Source organism: Gobius niger (assembly GCF_951799975.1).
Source record: "Gobius niger genome assembly, chromosome: 4".
NCBI classification, from domain to species: domain Eukaryota; kingdom Metazoa; phylum Chordata; class Actinopteri; order Gobiiformes; family Gobiidae; genus Gobius; species Gobius niger.
In genome coordinates this window covers 29,384,971-29,405,225 of record NC_136855.1, presented here as the reverse complement: position 1 = coordinate 29,405,225, position 20,255 = coordinate 29,384,971, and the positions used below count along the sequence as shown (strand labels likewise).

The 20,255-nt window shown below is 39.9% G+C and overlaps 2 protein-coding genes across 3 annotated transcripts; both read left to right on the top strand.

Moving 5' to 3' along the window:
• Window positions 1-153: 153 nt before the first annotated feature.
• On the top strand, window positions 154-4,850 carry tdp1 (tyrosyl-DNA phosphodiesterase 1). Its single transcript, XM_079555733.1, has 16 exons — window positions 154-238; window positions 1,084-1,668; window positions 1,744-1,787; window positions 1,886-1,941; window positions 2,309-2,405; window positions 2,492-2,526; window positions 2,642-2,734; window positions 2,818-2,985; window positions 3,060-3,138; window positions 3,283-3,459; window positions 3,526-3,574; window positions 3,654-3,720; window positions 3,798-3,905; window positions 4,015-4,117; window positions 4,230-4,335; window positions 4,612-4,850. The coding sequence occupies exons 2-16, from the start codon at window positions 1,086-1,088 to the stop codon at window positions 4,683-4,685; spliced, it is 1,839 nt and encodes a 612-aa protein (XP_079411859.1). The 5' UTR covers window positions 154-238; window positions 1,084-1,085; the 3' UTR covers window positions 4,686-4,850.
• Window positions 4,851-5,305: 455 nt separating this feature from the next.
• LOC306962002 (homeobox-containing protein 1-like) lies at window positions 5,306-18,409 on the top strand. 2 transcript variants are annotated; one of them, XM_079555006.1, is made up of 10 exons: window positions 5,306-5,487; window positions 8,895-9,368; window positions 10,395-10,480; window positions 10,559-10,669; window positions 12,814-12,970; window positions 13,060-13,142; window positions 15,119-15,214; window positions 15,357-15,448; window positions 15,614-15,697; window positions 15,767-18,409. In XM_079555006.1, exons 2-10 carry the CDS (start codon window positions 8,896-8,898, stop codon window positions 16,079-16,081), a joined length of 1,497 nt encoding a protein of 498 aa, XP_079411132.1. In that variant the 5' UTR covers window positions 5,306-5,487; window position 8,895; the 3' UTR covers window positions 16,082-18,409. The 2 variants fall into 2 exon arrangements, with proteins under 2 accessions (XP_079411132.1, XP_079411131.1); XM_079555005.1 differs by having other exon boundaries at window positions 15,354-15,448.
• The last annotated feature ends 1,846 nt before the right edge of the window (window positions 18,410-20,255 follow it).

The window sequence follows — 20,255 nt, the reverse complement described above, 5'->3', positions numbered from 1 at the left end:
GCACTTACAAAAAAAAGGTTTTCAAATCCCTCCATTCTTTATTTATTATTCCCGTTAGTTTGTGAAAATATTCCCTTGCAGGTTTCATTCCTCCTCCGCAACACGTGGTGGCGGTAGTGCGTCGAATAGCTATGAGTCCCCCACCAAAAAAAACACACAAAAAAAAAACAAAACGAAGAAGACTGCACCTCGTTGCTTTTGCTTTGTGCACTTCCCTGCAGCTTTTCTACAACATTAGGTAATTCGCAGGTTTTTGCTTAATAAGAACTAGACTCGGTACACGTTGACAAAACCCACCTGCAAACAAACTTTATGCATGAACTTGCTAGATAATTTCATCCAGCGTAATAAGATGTTTTGACCCATATTTTATGATGCATTGATTTTAATTAGCTTACATGTTGGTCTAACAGTAACAACAACACTCAAGGCCGGGGCTTACAGGGGGGACTAAGCCAGGACAAAACCAGGACTAAGCCAGGTCTAAACCTGATCTAAACCAGGACTAAACCAGAACTCATTTTAATTGAGTTGACACTTGGAAAAAATATGTACCTATTGGTCTGTTAAAATGCATGAACATTAAAATGTGGGAGGAAGTCCCCACCAGTCTTGCAGTAGCAAAGGTTCTTCCACGAGGGCCATGGACTCAACAGTTTTTTGTTTTACAAATTTGACATTTTTTTAAAACTCGTACTATGTTTAAGAAGTTATTTCTGCATGTTAAAAAAAGAAAAAAATCATTCATTTATCCTTTCATTGTAGAGAGAGAGAGAGAAATCCGACAGACAGACATACAGTATATGTACAGATGTTGTTTATGCGCTATATAAATAAACATTGATTGATTATGGGGGCCCTGAAAAAACCTTAGCCCCGGGGCCCATTTTACTTAAATCCGGCCCTGACAACACTTGCACACAATTATATGTTTAAAAAAAATATATTAATATTTTAAGTCTTAAGTCAAATTTGTTAGATCGATTTTGTAAATCAAATCTATAGCACATTTAAAAACAACAGTACTGTTGTGCTGTTAGATTGTGATATGAAATAATTTTTTTGTGATCTGTATTTTATTAGGCATGTCCCAAGACAGTCAACATGGCAAGTGGTGCATCTCTAGTAGTGAAGATGAAGGTGAAAATCTCCCACCTTCTGGAACAACAGCAAAAAGTAACACCACGTTTATACAGTCTCCGTCACCTCCTAAGACGGAGGCAGTCTCTGTCAAGGCAGAAGTTAAACCTGAGCAATCTGACAGTTCCATATCCTCACTTTTGATTGGCTCGGAGGCTAGAAAGTCGGCTGCTTTAAACCAAGTGAACCCTGTGAAGTTTGAAACCAGTCCATCACTGGCTGGGAAGAGGAAGCAAGAGGTGCCAGAGGGTTCAGGGTGGGCTCTGTCAGACAGCGATGATGATGAAGATAATAAGCAGAAAGCGACTAATAATATCCCTAAGAAAGATCCTCCAAGTCCTAAAGCCAAGAAGCAGAAGGTAGCCAATGAGAGGCCACCCAGTCCCCATGGCCGAGTGTATTACATTGATGAGCCGGAGGACTTTTTTGAATCCAGTTTCCCTTGTCTAAATGATAAATATGGGTTCTATCTGAACAAAGTCACAGGCCTGGACAAGAAGTACAACAATGGTGCTCTACACATCAAAGGTGAGTCAATGTTATAATCTGAGCTTTTGTTGATAGATTACTGCGATATCCCTTATATTGCATAATGTGTTTCAGATATCCTTTCTCCATTGTTTGGAACATTGAAGGAATCTGTTCAGGTGATAGTTACAACTTTTTCTTTTCAATTTCTTTTTTCTTGATGTATTAATAATTCTTCATGTATTTGTAATGTCTTTTTCCCCCCTTAAAATTACAGTTCAACTACTGCTTTGATGTTGCTTGGATGGTTAAACAGTACCCAAAAGAGTTCAGGTAAGCTTTCTAAGAAGTAGTACCACAGGCAAAGCCCTACTACTACTGTACACTAGGAACTACTGTACACTAACTACTGTACACTAGGTTAAAACCAGGGATGAATCGAGCTTAAACCAGGGCTGAACAGGTCTAAAAAGGATAAATCCCTGACTAATATAGTTCTAAAGGACTCACCCAAAAGAGGACAATAAAAAAGCGTCTCAAAAGTACCCCTCTTGCAGCCCTCATGTTTCCAGTCGTACCTGTGCCACAGAGACATATTACTTGTTCAAATACCTGAATACTTTGCAAATTATAATTATTTGAACTTCAGACGTGTATTGTTTTAGGTACATGATCATGTGCTGCATGCTCTGTTTTATAGAGACTGCCCTGTTCTCATTGTCCACGGAGACAAAAGAGAGGCCAAAGCTCGACTTGTCCGTGACGCTCAACCCTATCCTCACGTTAAATTATGCCAGGTATAGCCTCACCTGCGCTGAAGATGCTTTTTAAAAATTGTCTCTTTTTTATTTCCCTAAAATCACTGCTATCATTTTCTTTACAGGCTAAATTAGATATTGCATTTGGAACTCACCACACGTAAGTCATGCTGCTGAGTGGCCTGTTTATTATCTGCGCTGCATTTGCTGTAAATAATGATTGTTAATAATAGACGGTGTTGATGTTGGACTTTATTTCTCACTTTACCCTATAGAAAGATGATGTTACTGTGGTATGAAGAAGGCTTCAGAGTAATAATCCTGACATCCAACCTGATTAGAGCGGACTGGTACCAGAAAACACAAGGGTGAGTTTTGCGTTTGTTTGTGTGTGTTTTTTTGTGTGTCTAGACAATGGCGTTGAAACCATGCATTTGCTGCTTTACACCAGGATGTGGATGAGTCCTCTCTTTCCACGGTTACCAGAGGGCAGCAGTGACACTGGGGAGTCACCCACCTTCTTCAAGAGGGATTTGCTTGAGTATCTTGGGTCATATAGAGCACCCGAGCTCGAAGATTGGATGCAGCGCATCAGAGAGCATGACCTTTCAGAGACCAGGTACACTTACTGAATTTAAAATACATGCATTTTGTTTTCTGATAGTACAAAAATGAAACGGGACTTTCTTTCAGAGTGTATTTGATTGGTTCAACTCCAGGACGATATGTGGGACCAGACATGGAGCGATGGGGACATCTTCGGCTAAGAAAGGTGAAAATTGTGTAAACTAGCATTTCATTTGGATTTTTTACAATGTAGATTTAATTCATATCTTAGAAACTACAGTTGAGCAAATAGTTCTGTTGTGATTTTCTTTTCAAGTAAATACACTCTCTGTCTGTTATCGTTTTGAAGCTTTTGTATGACCACACTGGGTCGTTTCCTGATGAAGAACAGTGGTCCGTGGTTGGTCAGTTTTCCAGCATTGGTTCCATGGGAATAGACAAAACCAAATGGTTGGCAGCAGAGTTTCAGCGCACTTTAACTACGCTGGCCAAGTCCCCTCGGCGCCCAGATCCGCCTGTTTATTTGGTATGTCTAATGTTGTATCAGCCAACTAAAAACTGAAAAACATTCTTACGCACCATTTTGCTGCAGTTGTATCCATCAGTCGAGGATGTACGGACAAGTTTAGAGGGATATCCAGGTAGGTTTCATGATAGATGTTGTGTCAGGATTTATACATGTTTATTAATGTATTATGTCCTTATCATATATTTGTTTAGCTGGAGGTTCACTTCCATACAGCATTCAGACCGCGCAGAAACAGTTATGGCTTCATTCTTATTTTCAGTACGTTTTTTAATTCTTCTATTTAGTTTCTCAAAAACAAACACATTTAAGTACTGATATCACGGATCTCTTTTCAGCCGCTGGAAGGCAGACACAACGGGGAGAACCCATGCCATGCCTCACATTAAGACATTCATGAGAGTCTCTCCAGATTTCACTGAACTTGCCTGGTATTGCATTACAAGGTATTCATTGCAAAAATGTCAATATAAAAAACAAATAATATTATGACTGGGATGTTACCAGTCTCCATGCGTTTACTCTTTATTTGACTCTGGATATTCTGTTTGTTAGTGCAAACCTGTCGAAAGCTGCGTGGGGGGCACTGGAGAAGAACAACACACAGATAATGATCCGCTCATATGAGCTTGGAGTTCTGTTCCTGCCTTCTGCTTACGTAAGTGAGAAGTTAGTGTTGGTATTTGTATCCCTTGGAATAAATCTGTGATATATTGATTACATACTACGCATAACCTCGATTTGTAAGAAATTGTATTGTCTTTTGTCAGAATATGAAGACGTTCCCTGTACAGAAAAATCCCTTTCCTGTTTCTTCACCCTCTGTGGGATTCCCTGTGCCTTTTGACCTTCCTCCAACAAGTTACACCTCTAAAGGTATCAGTCTACACCCAACACTGACCTCTAGTGGGGACATTCTAAAGTAATTAATACATACAAATACATGGTACAAAGAGAAATTCCTATAGAACTACATAAATACATTGTTCAGGTGTCCTTAAAAGGTGCTTAATTGTTTTTTATTTTCACAACAATCCTGTCTATAATATTTGAAAATGCACAATATTTCTATTGCAGAAACATTGTTTGATAAGAAGTTAAATGAATATAAGGTTAACTGTAAAACGTAAGCCCATCTGTTTTTGTTTTCAGATCAGCCGTGGATCTGGAACATACCTTACTCTCAGGCCCCGGACACGCATGGAAACGTCTGGGTCCCGTCTTAGTGCATTTATGATGACCTCTCACTGTTGCAGTTTCGACTTCTACATACCTGTAGATATTGTATTAGCTGCCTGTCTGTAAATAGACATATATAGTTTTTTTTTATTTTTTATACTGTGTTGCTAACATTTTGTAAAAAGAAAAAAAAAAGTGATACTTGAAATACTAAAAATGTCATTCTGCTACTGAAAGTTCAAGTCTTTATTTCATCTAAGAGTGTTTTATCCTTCATTATTGGCTCCATTATCCTAAATGTGAAGTGTGGACAATGACAGTTTCTCAGAAAAACACACACAAAAGTAATGACAAACCAAATATTTGCATCACTTATTATATTTTTCCTTAAAACTTGACATGGGGTCATTGGGTTTGCATTGCAAAGACAATGTGTCATGGAGACTTCTCTGTAATGTATATGAATGCAGTATGTGGAATGTGGTGAAGTCAACCCAGCCACAAACCATACCGACCAAATCCTGTACATTTTTTTTATTAGCATTTTTCTAGCATTGCTATTACAGGCACAGACGCGCTGCAGCGATATGCAGCTTTTGTGCATGCTTTTAGATAGGTTTTATATTCATAACAAAAGAAACTGCGATTCCCATCGGTCTTTGCGGTATTATATCATGGCGCCTGTCTGCCGGACAAAAGGCGAATGTGTCTGACGGAGGATTGAAACCCAATTAGAAACAGAGGAGACATTTTGGGGGAACTAACTGTGTCCGTCTGGCCGGGTGCCCCGACGAAGCGCATATATGATCCAAAAATAATCTCCAGGGGCCCTTTGACTGGAATAATCAGGTAAGTTTAGTCGATCGGATTCTGCTATAGCGATGTTTAGGCTTAATGTTGCCAGTTTCCTTTCCCCCGGTGTGGAGAACTGAGCCGAAAACTCCTCAAAAATGGGCTGTGCTCTGCCGCTGTAGTTGGCGTCTTGTGCACAGATTTCCTTCACGTATAGACAGCCTTTACCGAGACCTGAAGGGGCTTTTTGTGAGACGGGTATATTTGTACGAAATGTGTCAACAATTCATGCAAATGCCAAACTTTTCACGTGTGATCGGCGCTGTACATTTTATGAAAATTACAACCAGCTATATGTGATCATACGCGTATGACTGCATGTAGCATTTAGCTCGCCCGATAGCCTCTCCGAGTCTTCAAAGTGCACTTTACAGTATGTTGCAATGCCTTACTGTTGTGACATGTTATGGAAACGTATGTTGCTTATACACTTTGTGATGCACTGGATGTTGCAATTACTGATCCTTTAAGTTTTAAAACCACAATAAACTCTTAAAGCTGCCAGACTTTTATTATCATCACATTTTATATAAAATCTAAACCAGAAAGAAAGATAATTTAAACAAAACAAAAAAAATGGCTGCACAGTGGAGTGAATAGTGACTATAACAACAATGATAATAATAATGTTGATAAAGTCTAAAGTGCATGCAGTCTTCTAACAAACCTGCCCTCATAGGTGATTGTTTTGGGACTTTTCTGCAGGGGTCAGGTCAGGGGTCAAGTTCAGAGCTGCACCAGCACCACTGAGCCCTGAAGGTGTTAACTGTCTCACCCAGCAACACCTCCAGTGAGCAGGGCAGCCTGTGAGGACACATTCTGAAAGTTTCAATGCCAGCCAAGAGCCAACATGCTTAATCTGGAGTGAATCACCGCTATGCTGAAGTGACTTGAGCTTTTTTACGTTTTTAATGTTGTGCGGACACGCTTTGTTCTTTATTCGAGTTAATCCTAGGAGCATTTTTTCCCCCCAGCTATTGGCATTCGTATATGCACAATTATGTGGCAGCCGGGATTCTTGCCAACACTTAGGCTTCTGGTTTGGCTATTTTGTCCAGATTAAGTTGGGCTGCATGAATCGCAACCTGAAGAGTAACACGACAACAAACAACATTATTCAGCCAGTGTATTTGCTACTATGGGGTGTTGTGTTTAAAATAACCATGCACTTTGAGCCTCTGCAAACGTATTTGGCATGTGATTCTTGTTCATATTTCAGCGTGTTGAAAATGCCAAGGATCCTGGACCTATTACAAATATGCACAGTGACCTGATTCTTGGTTTCAGAGCATAAATCGCAAACAAAAATCGAAACCAAAAATTGCACAGCCCTTCTAGAAAGTATAAACTATGCTTTCAGTTCATGTGTGCTATAGCTTCCTGTTACTGTTCCTTTAACCTTAAGTTACAATGTTTAAGACACAAGCATGCCATTGTGTTGCGCCACTGCTGTGTATAATTGGTGATAAACTCAACATGAATAAACACAGCGAGCATAAAGTAGGAATTCTTGGAGTGCCCTATGAGTAAGGACATCAAAGTAATCCAAAAATAAAAAGCGCATAGTTAAAATGATCTTCTACGCCCTTATTTTAGCGGGACGATATTGATCTTATGTATCTGCATGACTCATCCTCTGCAGCACAGACACAAAGTATGGAGTTCAGCTGCCGGAGATGTAAATTTTTCTTGGCATTTTTCCCAAGATGCACATACACACACACACACACACACACACACACCCAGACTGTAGACTCCCTCCATTTTGCCGCCTGCTTCATATAAGTGTTGACATTAGCGTTGCAGTGTGCACATTTTATTGCTCTGCCAGCCTGCTTCTTTCCTGAGCTTCACACAAAACCGATGCATGGATTATTACATTATCTGCTTTTTAATATCATTATTCTTTCAAGGAAAAATGCATCACAAGATGTGTATTAAAATGCCAGCTGGATCAAAATTGAAAAATCCAAAGCACTGAAAAAAAGGCGTATGATTAAGGCATGCTGCACACGCGCACAGATAATAACACTATTTGGGTCGCCAACATTTCTATTATAATGAAAGCTTTATGTGGAGAAAGACGTGCTGCAGAACACCGTGCATGTTTTATATCTGCAGTAGGAATCTAAAGATGAGTCTGCTTTTTCTATATGTTTCTTTTCACCTAAATCTTCTTGGAATGTCAAACAGCAAAGTGAATGCGGCATTTCTGATGTTTTATTTCAATGCAGACTTTGATACATTACCTTTACTTTATATTCTTTAAACACAGAGATTTTATTTCTAGCGTTTGTGGCACAATATCACGTACATTTTGTGAGCTAAATCTAGAGTTTACTCAGACAACTTTACATTCCTATTAATTTATTCCAACATGATTAATTGCACTACTTCCCAGCATGAGACTTGCTCCTCGATTCCAAAATTTAAGTGATCTCTGTCAAATTGTGTAATGGGAAGCATCAATCTTTTGAATTCTTTCTTTTCATTTTCATTTCGGTTTTTTTTTTGGTTATCTGAAAATTTTAGTCATGGTTTTTGACATCATTAACAACTCTTTATACAGTATTAGGCCAATGTTTGTCAGAAAATATTTAGCTTTTTTAAACACAGATGAAATATTTCAGTTTAGTTTAGCTTAGTTTATTTATTTGTCTGAGCAGTAAACGTTCTGCTCAAAAGGCGTGGGCCAAAGCAAAAGCACCCCGATGTTCATATCACAATAGTACATGTTACATATTACAAGTACACAGTACAAGGAACCTACTGTGAATTAACAATGGCGTTCGAGAGGATAGATGAAGAATAAGCAGCAGTCTGGATGTCTTTATACAGGAGAAGTTTATTTACCATCGGTACGGGACCCGGAGACATGAACTTGAGACACCGTGCTTGTCCTACCATTCGAGTCTGTCTATGCTTCCACGGAAAAGGGGTAAATACCCTCTCAGAGCGTCATACAGATATGCAAGTAAACATTCAGTGGCTGAGAGTGGGCGCCTGAGCACCACAGTCAAGGCTAGGACAGAGATAGTACGACTGTACAGCCTGACCCAGTATGATAAATAGCGATTTAATGTTATCCTCTAACACCTACGAAAACAACAGTAGACGAAATCAACGTTTTGACATTAACAAATGCTGAGCTTTCTCCTGATCAGGCAAAACATTATGGCTATTAATTCCCTTTTGTTAGGAAATGCGCTGTAACACAATCATAACAAACACTGACACAATAAGAACATGAGCCTGCCTCTGCCATGTGTACACGTTCCCACTTATGGACAATTTTTGTTTTTAAAGATGAAAGACTATACATGAGCTAACGGGCTAGCGGTCATGTGACAGTGGTGACATGTGCCACTCTACAATATCCTCATGTGATGTGGTGTGTCCTGCAGGATGTTCCAGCAGTGTGAGGAGCCTCGGTTCACCATTGAGCAGATCGACTTGCTGCAGAGGCTGCGCCGGACGGGCATCAGCCAGGCCGAGGTACTGCACGCCCTGGACACTCTGGAGCACCTGGACCGTCAGCATGGACACAAGCCCCCCCACAAAGCCTCGTACCTGCCTCCGTCTACCCTGTCCGCCTCCTGCTCCATGTCCACCGCCACCCAGACCAGCTTCTCCAACAGCCGGGCCCTGCTGTCGCCCAACAACGCCTTCGAGACCACCTCACCTCCACTCCCGCAGCCCGTGGCATCGCCCGTCACCATGGCGGCGCACAACGGCCTCATAGCTGTGACCAACGGGAAGCTTTCTCCTCCGCGCTTCCCTCTCGGTGTGGTGAATGCCGGCGTGGTGCCCCCTGTCTTTGGGTTTGAAGTGAACGAGGAGGAGATGGATGTCGAGGAGAAAGTGGAGGATCTCATGAGGTAAGAGCAAGAGTATTAGATTGTGTTTTCTTTTGTATAATCTGGAGGTCAGATGCAGTGTTGACCAACTAAACAATGTCTGATGAAGAAATCATGCAATGGTTATGTGATTTGATTTGGACACTGGAAATGTATGGTAATAGATGGAAATGGCCGAAATTAGGGGTTTTCAAACACACAACCTCCCTTTAAATTAAAAACATCTTGCGACACCAAGCTTGTTGCCTCGTGACCTTCCTGCTGGGGGTCCCAATCCCATGTTGCGAACCTTTGTCCTGGATGACATTGTCAAGTCAAAAAGCAGAAACAAAATGTATGTAATTTGAAATTCAGTGCAATGTGATTTGAATCAATGTGACAATGGGACACTGGCTCCTCCTCGATTTTAGGAAAAGGCATTTATAAAATGTGAACAAAAGTATGTAGTATTAAGATGTTGCTTGTTTTGGTCTATATTCCATCACCGCTGGATTTGTACAGTGATTTAAAATCCGATATCCTAAAGTCTCAATTGAACTGGAAAGAACAGTATGGCATTTTCTCTCTGCTCTCCCTGAGGCAGTGGCAGCTTTCTTTCTGTGTGATTCTCAAAGCCTTTCATGTGTTCTTATCTTTTTTCAACATGTGATAAATAACCATGTATAGATCTATTGTAAATCGACATCCGTAAAAAATGTGCAATGAATGTGGAGAGAAAGATGCTTTTGCACCACAGGCAACATAACCGTGTGTATTGGAGAATGGAGCCTGAATCTTTCTCTGAATCTAAATATGATTATGGCATACATGGGCCGTGTGCAGTTTTTTTTTTTTTGCCCCTCATTTGTATTCAGTTGCCAGACGGCAGCAATCAAAGTAGCATTGATTTGAGAGTGTGTGAAGATGAAATCATACCAGACATAGAGCTGCATCTGACGCCTAACCGCATTCGTCTAATACTGTTCAGTCACGTGGAAAAAGCTGTGTTGTTTCTCATACGCACACGGATGTCAGATTGATGAATAATATTGTCTGTCTCTTGTCCAGAAGGGACAGCGCTGTGATCAAAGATGAGATTAAGTCGTTTTTGGCCAGCCGGCGGATCTCCCAGGCAGTGGTCGCTCAAGTCACTGGTGAGTTGTTTTTCCTGCATTAAGACATTCTGTGTAAAACAGTGATAGATATTGATCCTTTTATTTGCTGTTGCTCAGGGATCAGCCAGAGTCGGATCTCCCACTGGCTCCTGCAGCAGGGGTCGGACCTGAGCGAGCAGAAGAAAAGAGCCTTCTTCCGTTGGTACCAGCTGGAAAAGACCAACCCAGGTAACGTTAGCCCCCCTACAGTAAAATACAAGATTTAATTTAATGTATTTATTTGAGCAGATTGGTCATATTTTAAGATGATATAAGATATAACTTCATTAATCTCACAATGGAGAAATTGCGCGGGGCAGTAAACAGCATAAAAAGTCTCTAAAGTGCATATGACATGTTTTAATGCTTTTGAAAATATCACTTATTTCGAAGGACAACATCAAGTCCATTAGTTGCATAATTATCATTTTATTTCAGCTAAGCAGCAATTTTAATGAAGAAAAGTTATTTTTATTTGGATTTTTAAGCTGCTGACAGGAAGTGACATAGATCTGAAGTTCCATAGCAGTTTGATTCATTTCCCATTGGCTTAACATGGTTGGCACGGCAACAGTTCCAATGAGGAAGTGAAACTATAAATATCACAAAAAATGGCCAAAATAAAGAAAGCTGGGAACAATCTTTAGAATAATCTTAAAGGAACAGGCCACCGTTTTTCCATACTGAGATATGTTCTTACCTGAGCTTAGACAAGGTGATACGTACCCGTCTGGTGCCCGTGGAAGAGCTTGGTCGCTTCTAACTTCACCCCTGTTTGGAGCTATAGGAATACATTGGGAATGGCTAAATGCTAGCAACATCTTTGGTCTTTTTGCGTGACTGAGGGCACGCACAAAGACCAGAAAGATATGTATCAACTCGTCTAAGCTCAGGTAGGCAAATATCTGAGTATGTAAAAACAGTGGCCTGTTCTTTTTAAATATAATTGTGTTTACTATGTTTTAGCAAAAATTGTGTCTAATATGTCATTATGCACTTAAAAGGAATTGTACTGAAAGTTTCGGCCTTAAATATCATTAAAAAGCATTAAATTCGCATTCACATTGAAGGAACAGGCCACTGTTTTTCCATACTGAGATATGTTCTTACCTGAGCTTAGATGAGTTAATGCGTAACTGTCTGGTCTTTATGCGTGCGCTCAGTCACGCAAAAACACCAAAGATGTTGTTAGCATTTAGCCTCTCCTCCTCTCCTCTATGGATCCAAACAGAGGTGAAGTTAGAAGCGACCAAGCAAACATGTCGATTTTCTAAGCAGATAAAAAGGTGAACTATATTGTAATAAGACCTTAGGAGCATGTTGACCGCGCAGTCCGCGCAGTAATATCTTCACTTCTGTTTAACTATTTTTACTGTATAAGTATCAAAAATACAAAAATGATGAGAACACATTCAGCTGCAGGTTTGGATGAAATTGTACTCATAGTTTTCCATTGCAACCATTGCTTTTGAGTATCAAAATGTAGACTCTTTCAAATAAAATTGTATGTGTTTTACATTTGTGGGATTTAAAAAAATGTGTGGGTAAAATGGCATTAAAAAGCATTAAAATGGGCTTGCTGCTCCCTATAGAAACCCTGTGCTAAAGCAACAACTCAAAAGGAGTAAGTAAAGAGAAATGTGTGACGTGATCAAATCATAAAAGACGGTAAAGCTAGACCTCAAAACTAAACCTTTAATATAACTTACGGTGGAAATGAGGAGAATAAGATAATGCGTGAAAAATATTTGTTGAACCAGGATTTAATCTTGCATCATACTTACAGGAGACTTGATTTTGGATCGAAATGAGCAAATTACAAAGGCTGTAATTGTTTGATTAATGTAGTGTCTTCTGATAACAACTGTAGATTAAAAATGTATGTATGTGATTTTTGTTTGTTACAATAAACCAGCCTTATCATATTGTGGTATATACTGTTGTTCCTGAACAAGCTTAAACCGTGTGTTGAACCTTTATTTTAAAAAGTACCTTGCAAAATCTGTTTTCTCAATTGCAATACTTTAAAGAAAATTTAAAATTTGGTCAAAATAGTTTTTAACTTACGCCTAAAGATGAGGTTCACAAAAACTAAATATCCTCTATAGACACTCAAGTAACAGCTTGCTTTTGAGTCTCTTTGAGTTAAATGCTTTTATGTAGCATTTGTTAAAAAAAAAATAAGTTGTTGGTAAAAGTTGTTACAAGGATGTTAAGCTTTTTCTTTTCTTTTTTTTTTTTAAACTATCATGCACAGTAACCCATAATCCCAGTATAATTTTGGTATTGTGTTTTTGTCATGCTGTTATTAATCTGTAACTTTCCTACTACAGGTGCCACCTTGGCCATGAGAGCGGCCCCTTTGGCTTTGGACGACGTGATGGACTGGCACCAAGCCCCGCCCCCATTCGCCCCCACGCCCGGCGGCTTCCGGCTGCGCAGGGGCAGTCGCTTCACCTGGAGGAAGGAGTGTCTGGCCGTGATGGAGAGGTGAGCAGCGGATGGCGCTTAGAAAGACGTCAACAAAGGTGCATCAAGTCATTTGTGAACGTGTATTTTGACTTTGACTCGTTTTACAGTTACTTCGGAGATAACCAGTATCCCGATGAGGCCAAGAGAGAGGAGATTGCCACTGCGTGTAACGCTGTTATTCAGAGACCAGGTAAAGTGCATTGTGATGTTTTATGTAAATATGGGCTTGACTTTTTATTAATGGCTACTTGTGACGCATTTAGTCCACTAGCCACTTGGTTTAGTGAAATTTGCTACATAAGTTCCTATAATAAACCCACCAAGAATAGGTTGCGTTCATGATTTAGGATGTGATGATGTCATAGTGTCAGGTGGAGGGCAGCAGGCAAGACAACTCTATAGATACAGACGGCATCTCTGGAGTCGCCCATATATGGTCATGTTTGAAAACAGTTAAGGGGGAAAACAATTTGGAGAAAAATCTAAACTTTCTCTAATTATTCAAAAACTACTTTAACAAATGCTGAATTATGAATATAGTATTCTACTAAAGAAAGAAACAGACACATGGGGAGGAGCAAAGTGGTTCAACAGTCCATAAATACATAAATAACAGAGAATGCTAACTTGATGCTACATGTTAGCAACGGGCTAATGCTAACTGTTAGCTAGCACGAGCTACAACTGCTGTTTTTTCACTTCTACTGAACAATCTGCTGTGAGAAAATATCCATATGGGCCCGATTTACATTTGACTTTATTTATATGTGATGAATAAGTTTATATTCCACCAGAAAATGGCTAAAAAGAGTGACAAATTGTGTTTCTCTAAAGATTCTATTTTCCCCCTCGGTGAAGCCACGCCCCCTTCTATGACGAGATGCCGTCTGTATCTATCTCGTCATTGAAGGGGGCGTGGCTTTGCCGAGTGGGAAAATCTTAAAGAAACGCAATTTTCCACTCTTTTTAGCCAATTTATCGTGGAATATGAACTTATTTACCACACATAAATATATATATAAAGATATTTTCTCACAGCAGATTGTTCAGTGAAAAAACGGCAGTTGTAGCTAGCGCTAGCTAACTGTTAGCATTAGCCCGATGCTAACATGAAGCATCAAGTTAGCATTCTCCGTTTTTTATGTATTCATGGGCTGTTGAACCACTTTGCTCCTCTCCATGTCTCTTCTTTATTTAGTTGAAAACTATGTTAATAATTCATATACGTTTGTCAAACTAGTTTTTGAATAATTAAAGAAAGTTTAGATTTTTCTCCAAATTGTTTTCCCTCTTAACTGTTTTCAAACATGACCACGTATGGGTGATTCCAGAGATGCCGTCTGTACGATTTGGGAGAAATTCAGTTTTTGTAAGAAATCTTCAAAATGAAAATGAACAAAGGATTTTCCTCATCAGTATTTGATTGGATTCACAAACCAGACCATATTATTTTTAGGTCTGAAAGTCCTTCCTATTATTAAAGCAGTACTAAGTAACTCTTCCCCCTAGAGGCCATAAGTGCAACTGCAGGTGTAGTAGCAAGTTACGATTTTTTAACTTATTAATTGTCTTGGAGAGTAGACAGGAAAGGTGAAGGGAGAGAGGGTTACTGTGCATCCAATTATACAATGGAAATATAAATACTGTTTAAAGTGACGTTAGCCCGCAGTTAGCTTTGCACGTTAGCTTGTTAGCTTCTTCTTCGTGATTTCATTAGTGTGTATTGCTTGCTCCGCACCGGTGGCAGTCAAGTTGCAAACATGGTTTTCTGGCCAGAGACACCAGACACTTGTATTACCCCCACAGGGACTATGAAAAGGATTTATTAAGGTAAACAAGTTACTTAGTACTGCTTTAATTAGACATTAGTTTATATGTGCTGTTGGAGGAGGCAATGAACTTTGAGAGAGTTTTTTGTTTCATGTGGACTCTCCCAGTAATGACTGAGATATTCACCAAAAACGGAGACAAAAAAAATCTGCAGTTCGCCCGTTACCACAGTTACCATAGTTACCATAGTTACCGCCAGTTGCCCTCCAGCTCAATGTTAAACTATAGATTTGTTTTAGATTGTTGTGATGTCACATGAATTTAGGCTGAATCAGGTCTGTCCATGTGATTAAATTGAATCTAAATTGAATATGCCGTTGAAAATGTGTGTTCCAGGGAAAAAGCTGTCTGATTTGGAGAGGGTCACATCTTTGAAGGTGTACAACTGGTTTGCCAATCGCCGCAAAGACTTGAAGAGGCGAGCTAACATTGGTAATATCCTCAATATCAGTTTGTGTGTCCTTGTGTGTTAAAGCAACATGCTGCCCAAAGATGCTTTCCCCATTTGCCTTCAGTTAGTTTGTGTTACTGTGTAAGTCGATACGCTATGGTTATCTGTGTGTTTTTGAAGAAGCATCCATCCTGGAGAGTCATGGCATTGATGTTCAGAGTCCAGGAGGCCAGTCTAACAGCGACGAAGTGGACGGCAATGACTTCCCAGACCAGGTAAAAGTTTAACTACTTTCTAAACATTGAACTTGGATTGCTCTAACGTAGTTATCCAACATATGCGTTTTGACATAGTTGGCCATTCTGGACTATGCCTGGTTGCAACGGATATACTGCTATGGAACTTCTGGTTGATTTTTGTGATGCTGTGTCTTGCTGCAGGTTTGTGAAGTCCCTCTCTTTGACAAAAGGGCCTCAGGACGGCCCTTCCTGTATGGCCGAGCTGACCTGTCCTCCCCAACACAGGTGCAGGGTTATTTCATGCGGCTCCTTCAGGACAAGTGAAACATGTGTTTAACATCTGCTCTCCTGTAGGTGCCCACTTTGCTCCCCACTTGGTTCTCGGCTCTGAGCAGGGGGGGCCTCTCTGGGCATCGCACTTCTCTGATTGGCCGCTCTTTGCTGTCAGGGCTGGCCTCTCACGCTGAAGGGGGCCGGTTGTCTGGAGTGCCCTGGTCCCCTCCGTCCCCTTCTCTGCAGGATGAAGCCACCATTCACACTGTGTTAACGGAGGGTCAGGAGCCAGTCAGCCTGGAGAAGGCCAATGACGATCAAGGATCAGCTGCTGCACTGGCCAATCAGAACAGCCAGGAGGACGACGTCAAGCCAGAAGGTTTGGAGGATGACTGAGCAGTCGGTGCAGATCATGTGCTATTATGCAAGCAGATTTTATAGGAATGTATTCAGTGACAAAATGACCAAAAGTGGTGTAAACTTTAACCCTGAAATACCTCCCAACCCTACCTCCAACCACAAACCTGCTCCGCTACGCTCCTATAGATATCTTATCTTCTGTCATAAGTACAAAGCTAACTGTTCTCCCTTAACAGACTTAACCAGGACATGATGCGTGTGCATCTACAGACCAGGACAACACTGTAATTCCTCAGTTCAGGGTCCTTCACTGCTACCACAACACAACGAAACCGCCTCAAACTTTCAGTTGTTATGCGTAGACAATGGCTTTTAAGATTATGTTGCACATTTCTTCATAGTCTAATATATTTCAGACTTCAATTTAAAGTTCAGCAAAATAAGCTTAGTTTTCCTACAAACAGAAAAACTTATGTTGATATTGTGACTCTCTCTCCTCTTTGGCAATGAAATGTAATAAGCTTAATAACTGATATCCATGTATTCATAATACTAAGCTGTCAAAGGTAGCTGAACTGTCGGCAGATATGTATAAACTGTTAACTCCTGGTGTTTTGGCAAAGCAGCTGGCCCGTGCAGTGGCCAGTGTGCTGCTGAATACTGCCATTGTGAACACATATTTGTATGCAGTACTACTGTCTTTAGTGTATGCATATATCCACATACCAATGCAGTACATGAGATGATCTGTGAGGTATACACTTTACATGTTTAAGTATAGAGATAATGCGGTTAACTCAGTCCGTGTGGCTTGTTGCTAAAATGCAACGATCCATTAGCCAAAGTATTAAGAATGAGATTTTTTTTTGAGTGCAAGCATTATGTATTAGAAATATACTCAGACGCATCAAATGTGTCTCTATGCTTTATTTGTGTTCCAAACACATTTTTATTTCTTTGAATATTGAATGACACTACCATAGACTGACTCTGCTCTGGTGGGAGTGTGTTGACTAGATTCTAAATACAGCCATTGTGGAAGTCCTGCCATTTCACGTTCCTTCCACAAAAGTATTGTAATTATGATTTTGACTGATTGAGGAATGTTATTGATCACCTTTGAACAATTTCATGCAAAATTGAGAGTTTAAAGCAGATTTGATGTAAACCAATATCTGATTTTGCCAATAGGTGCCAAATCTGTTAAAAAGATCATTTGGTTTAGCTCTCTGAAGAGGAAGATGAACATCGGTAGTGGTATTAGTGATGCAGCTCACCAGGGTGCTTCCTCTGCATGACGTGTAAACCAGAGTTTGTGTAGTACAGTCAGTTATTTGTGTTTTAGGTTTGAGTTTCATTTATCAAATTATATCATTGCTATAATCACTTTCTGATTTACTAGTGAACAATACAAAAGTCAGTTTTACCTGGCTTATATATCATGTATATAAAATGTTTTATTGTTCAGCACATAAGATGTACTGTATGTCTTTGAGTTGAAGTGCCTTCATATTTACTGCTTGCCATCAGACAATTCACATAACCAAGGACTTCTGCAATAGCTGTGTACAGTTTGAACCTTGTTTCCAAGACGCAACAGTTTTATTTTCGTCAAATATTTGGATGCTTTACGGCTTAACTACTAGTTCACATTCAAAACAAATACCTCACCTCTCCTCCGCTGTAAGCTATATCAGGGTTCTCTGCAGCTGCTCAAATGTGAAGCCACTCTGTAAACCTGTTTCAACTATCTGTGCCCTGAAAGGGAATTCGGACAGAGTAAACAATAATAAAAAGGGACGACCCTCCAAAACACAATTCTAAATCGTATTTAATCCCAATCCTCATTTTGAATGAAAAAGCGTGATGTACGGCAGCTGAGCTGCTCTGAGCGTTACTGCGTTAAGAAGGCACTGCTACAGTGTTTCTCTTTTCATTAGATTCAGAATGAGGTTAAAAACCTTTTTCATTTTAATCTGCTTAGCAGAAGCCTTCAGAAGGTAGTAGCCAAATCAAATTTGTGACATTAAAGTCTTTTTTAAAGCCCAATATTTATAAGCTAAATACATGTTAGAAAAAAACTTGCATCTAAAATGTTTCTTCCTCCTTTCTATTAATATCATTGAAAGCTTCCATTGTACATTGTACTTACCACTGCGCCATCGTGCACTTTGTGTTCTGTTTGTGGGCCCATTCTGTCCATAACGTCCTAATGCAGTTTCGCCCTCTGCCTCCTCCTGTGCTTCATTTTCTGTACATGACCATCCTCACAGCTGCTCCTCAGGGGGCCTCGCTCGTCTCTTCCATATCATGAGACTGTGAGCTGTTATCATGTAGGTGTACAGCTGTGGAGGAGGCAGAGGCCACTGAACCAGTGAGGTCTCACTCCACTTTATCTTAGGTGCAAAGATAGGACTTTCTCACTTACTGAATATGTACATATATCAGTCTGGTCAGGAGTTATCTGTAATGTAGATACAACAGTGCTTCTCCAAGGGTTTTTTTGTTTGATTTGGGCAATAACCTTTTCAATAATATTTCAAATTCAGGATGTTATCTTCTTTTATTGAGTTTATATGCTTTTGTTTTAGACATTCAAGATTTAGTGCCTTTTTTGGACAGTAGACTGTTCAGTAATCGGTATGTGGACTTTCTACATGTGCTTTTTGTTACTTTTCATCTGTTTGATAAACTGTTATTTTTAAGGTGCATTTTTATTGATAATTCTATATACAAGGGAATAAAACTGATCTGACCTGAGTATCTGACTCCTTGTCTCTTTGATGTTTGCAGATTCTAGTTGTCACATGACACGAATGAAGAAAGAAAACTTAGATATAGGAGTTTTTATTTCCCTCTCGGACTGTTCAGATCATAAAAAATGAAAAAGTACTAAATGTATAATACATGTCTTTGGATTGCAGCACAATATATTTTTTATGTAACCCAAACTTGTGCCCAGATTTGTTTGTGTGTCTTTTTATGCACATAGACAAAAATGAATGACCATGAATAACACTGAATGATTAGGCAGGGAGTGGTGTAAATACATGTACTGTAATTTAGATTAGATTAGTTTTTGCACAATTTAAACATCAGAAAGCACCAATTCTTTTCCCGGTAAAAGAGGAAGAGGTAGAACAAACTCTGCTACTACTGCAGGAGCTACAATGTAATTCGCTTCATAATCCTGAATCTGTCACAGGTGCTGAAGGATGACGACATGTTGGGATGAATTAAGAATTTTAACATCTGCTGTATGACGGGAGTCCTCCTCGAAGGCCCATCACCCTGTTTCTTTGTAGAAGTGGAATGAAATCTGCTTTGTTCTTCGCTAAACTTGTAAAAGCAGACATTTGTGAAAAGGCCTCTGTGCCTCTTTAATGTTTTTATCAATGAAATAGAGGAGCTGCTGAAAGTTACTCCACTTTGCTCCCTGAAAGTTGTGAAACGTGCTTGTTGCAGTGATTAAAATGGGATGTTAGCAAAGTAAGGAATGAGTTGGGAGTTTAGACGCTCCCTGTTGACTCTTAACCCCCAGATGTAGCGAGTAGCAGGGGCGGATCAAGAGGGGTGGCAGTAAAGGTCTTGCCACCCCATTGACGTCATGTGATGTCTCACGTTCTAGAAGCCACTTGGTGCTTACAGAGGCTCACTCTCACTACTTTTTTGACGGGACAAAGACTTATAACAACTCTAGAGCAAAATAAGGAGCCAGGTGCCAACTCCTGTGGCTCCCAAGATTAGGATTTTTCTTTTTTTTACCTGAGAAGCCAATCCCCTACTTATATTATGGACAATGCTACTATTTGTATATAATTTTTGGGAGGCTCAGCCTGCACCTAAATGGAAAAATTGCCTTGTGATCAAGCAAAACTTGCGTACCCGGCTACAAATATTGTGTATAAAATCTGCTGCCACCGAAGTCCTTGGTAGTCATTATATATAAGATATCACAATTTACTATTTAATTGTTTTTTCCTCACATTTCCTGCCCATTTGCACACCCTGAGTGTTTCTAAGAGCTGAATGTAACAAGTACATTTCTCCATTGTGAGATCAATTGAGGCTATCTTATATCACCCCAGAAATGATCCCTGTCCCTGCTTGCCACCTTGTGACTTGTTTTTCTACATCCGCCCCTGCCGAGTAGGCTTACATTTTCTCCAGTTTGGCTAACCCGAACCCAACAAAATGAGACAAAGACAAG

Bases quoted from the DNA above. Each gene is read 5' to 3' on its own strand.
- tdp1 (XM_079555733.1), top strand. From the start codon at position 1,086: ATGTCCCAAGACAGTCAACATGGCAAGTGGTGCATCTCTAGTAGTGAA. The intron at 2,527-2,641 runs GTAAGTCATGCT...TTTACCCTATAG, and splicing joins GCATTTGGAACTCACCACAC to AAAGATGATGTTACTGTGGT. The intron at 3,139-3,282 runs GTGAAAATTGTG...ATCGTTTTGAAG, and splicing joins GACATCTTCGGCTAAGAAAG to CTTTTGTATGACCACACTGG.
- LOC306962002 (XM_079555005.1), top strand. From the start codon at position 8,896: ATGTTCCAGCAGTGTGAGGAGCCTCGGTTCACCATTGAGCAGATCGAC. The intron at 15,215-15,353 runs GTAATATCCTCA...GTGTTTTTGAAG, and splicing joins GAAGAGGCGAGCTAACATTG to AAGCATCCATCCTGGAGAGT. The intron at 15,698-15,766 runs GTGCAGGGTTAT...GCTCTCCTGTAG, and splicing joins ACCTGTCCTCCCCAACACAG to GTGCCCACTTTGCTCCCCAC.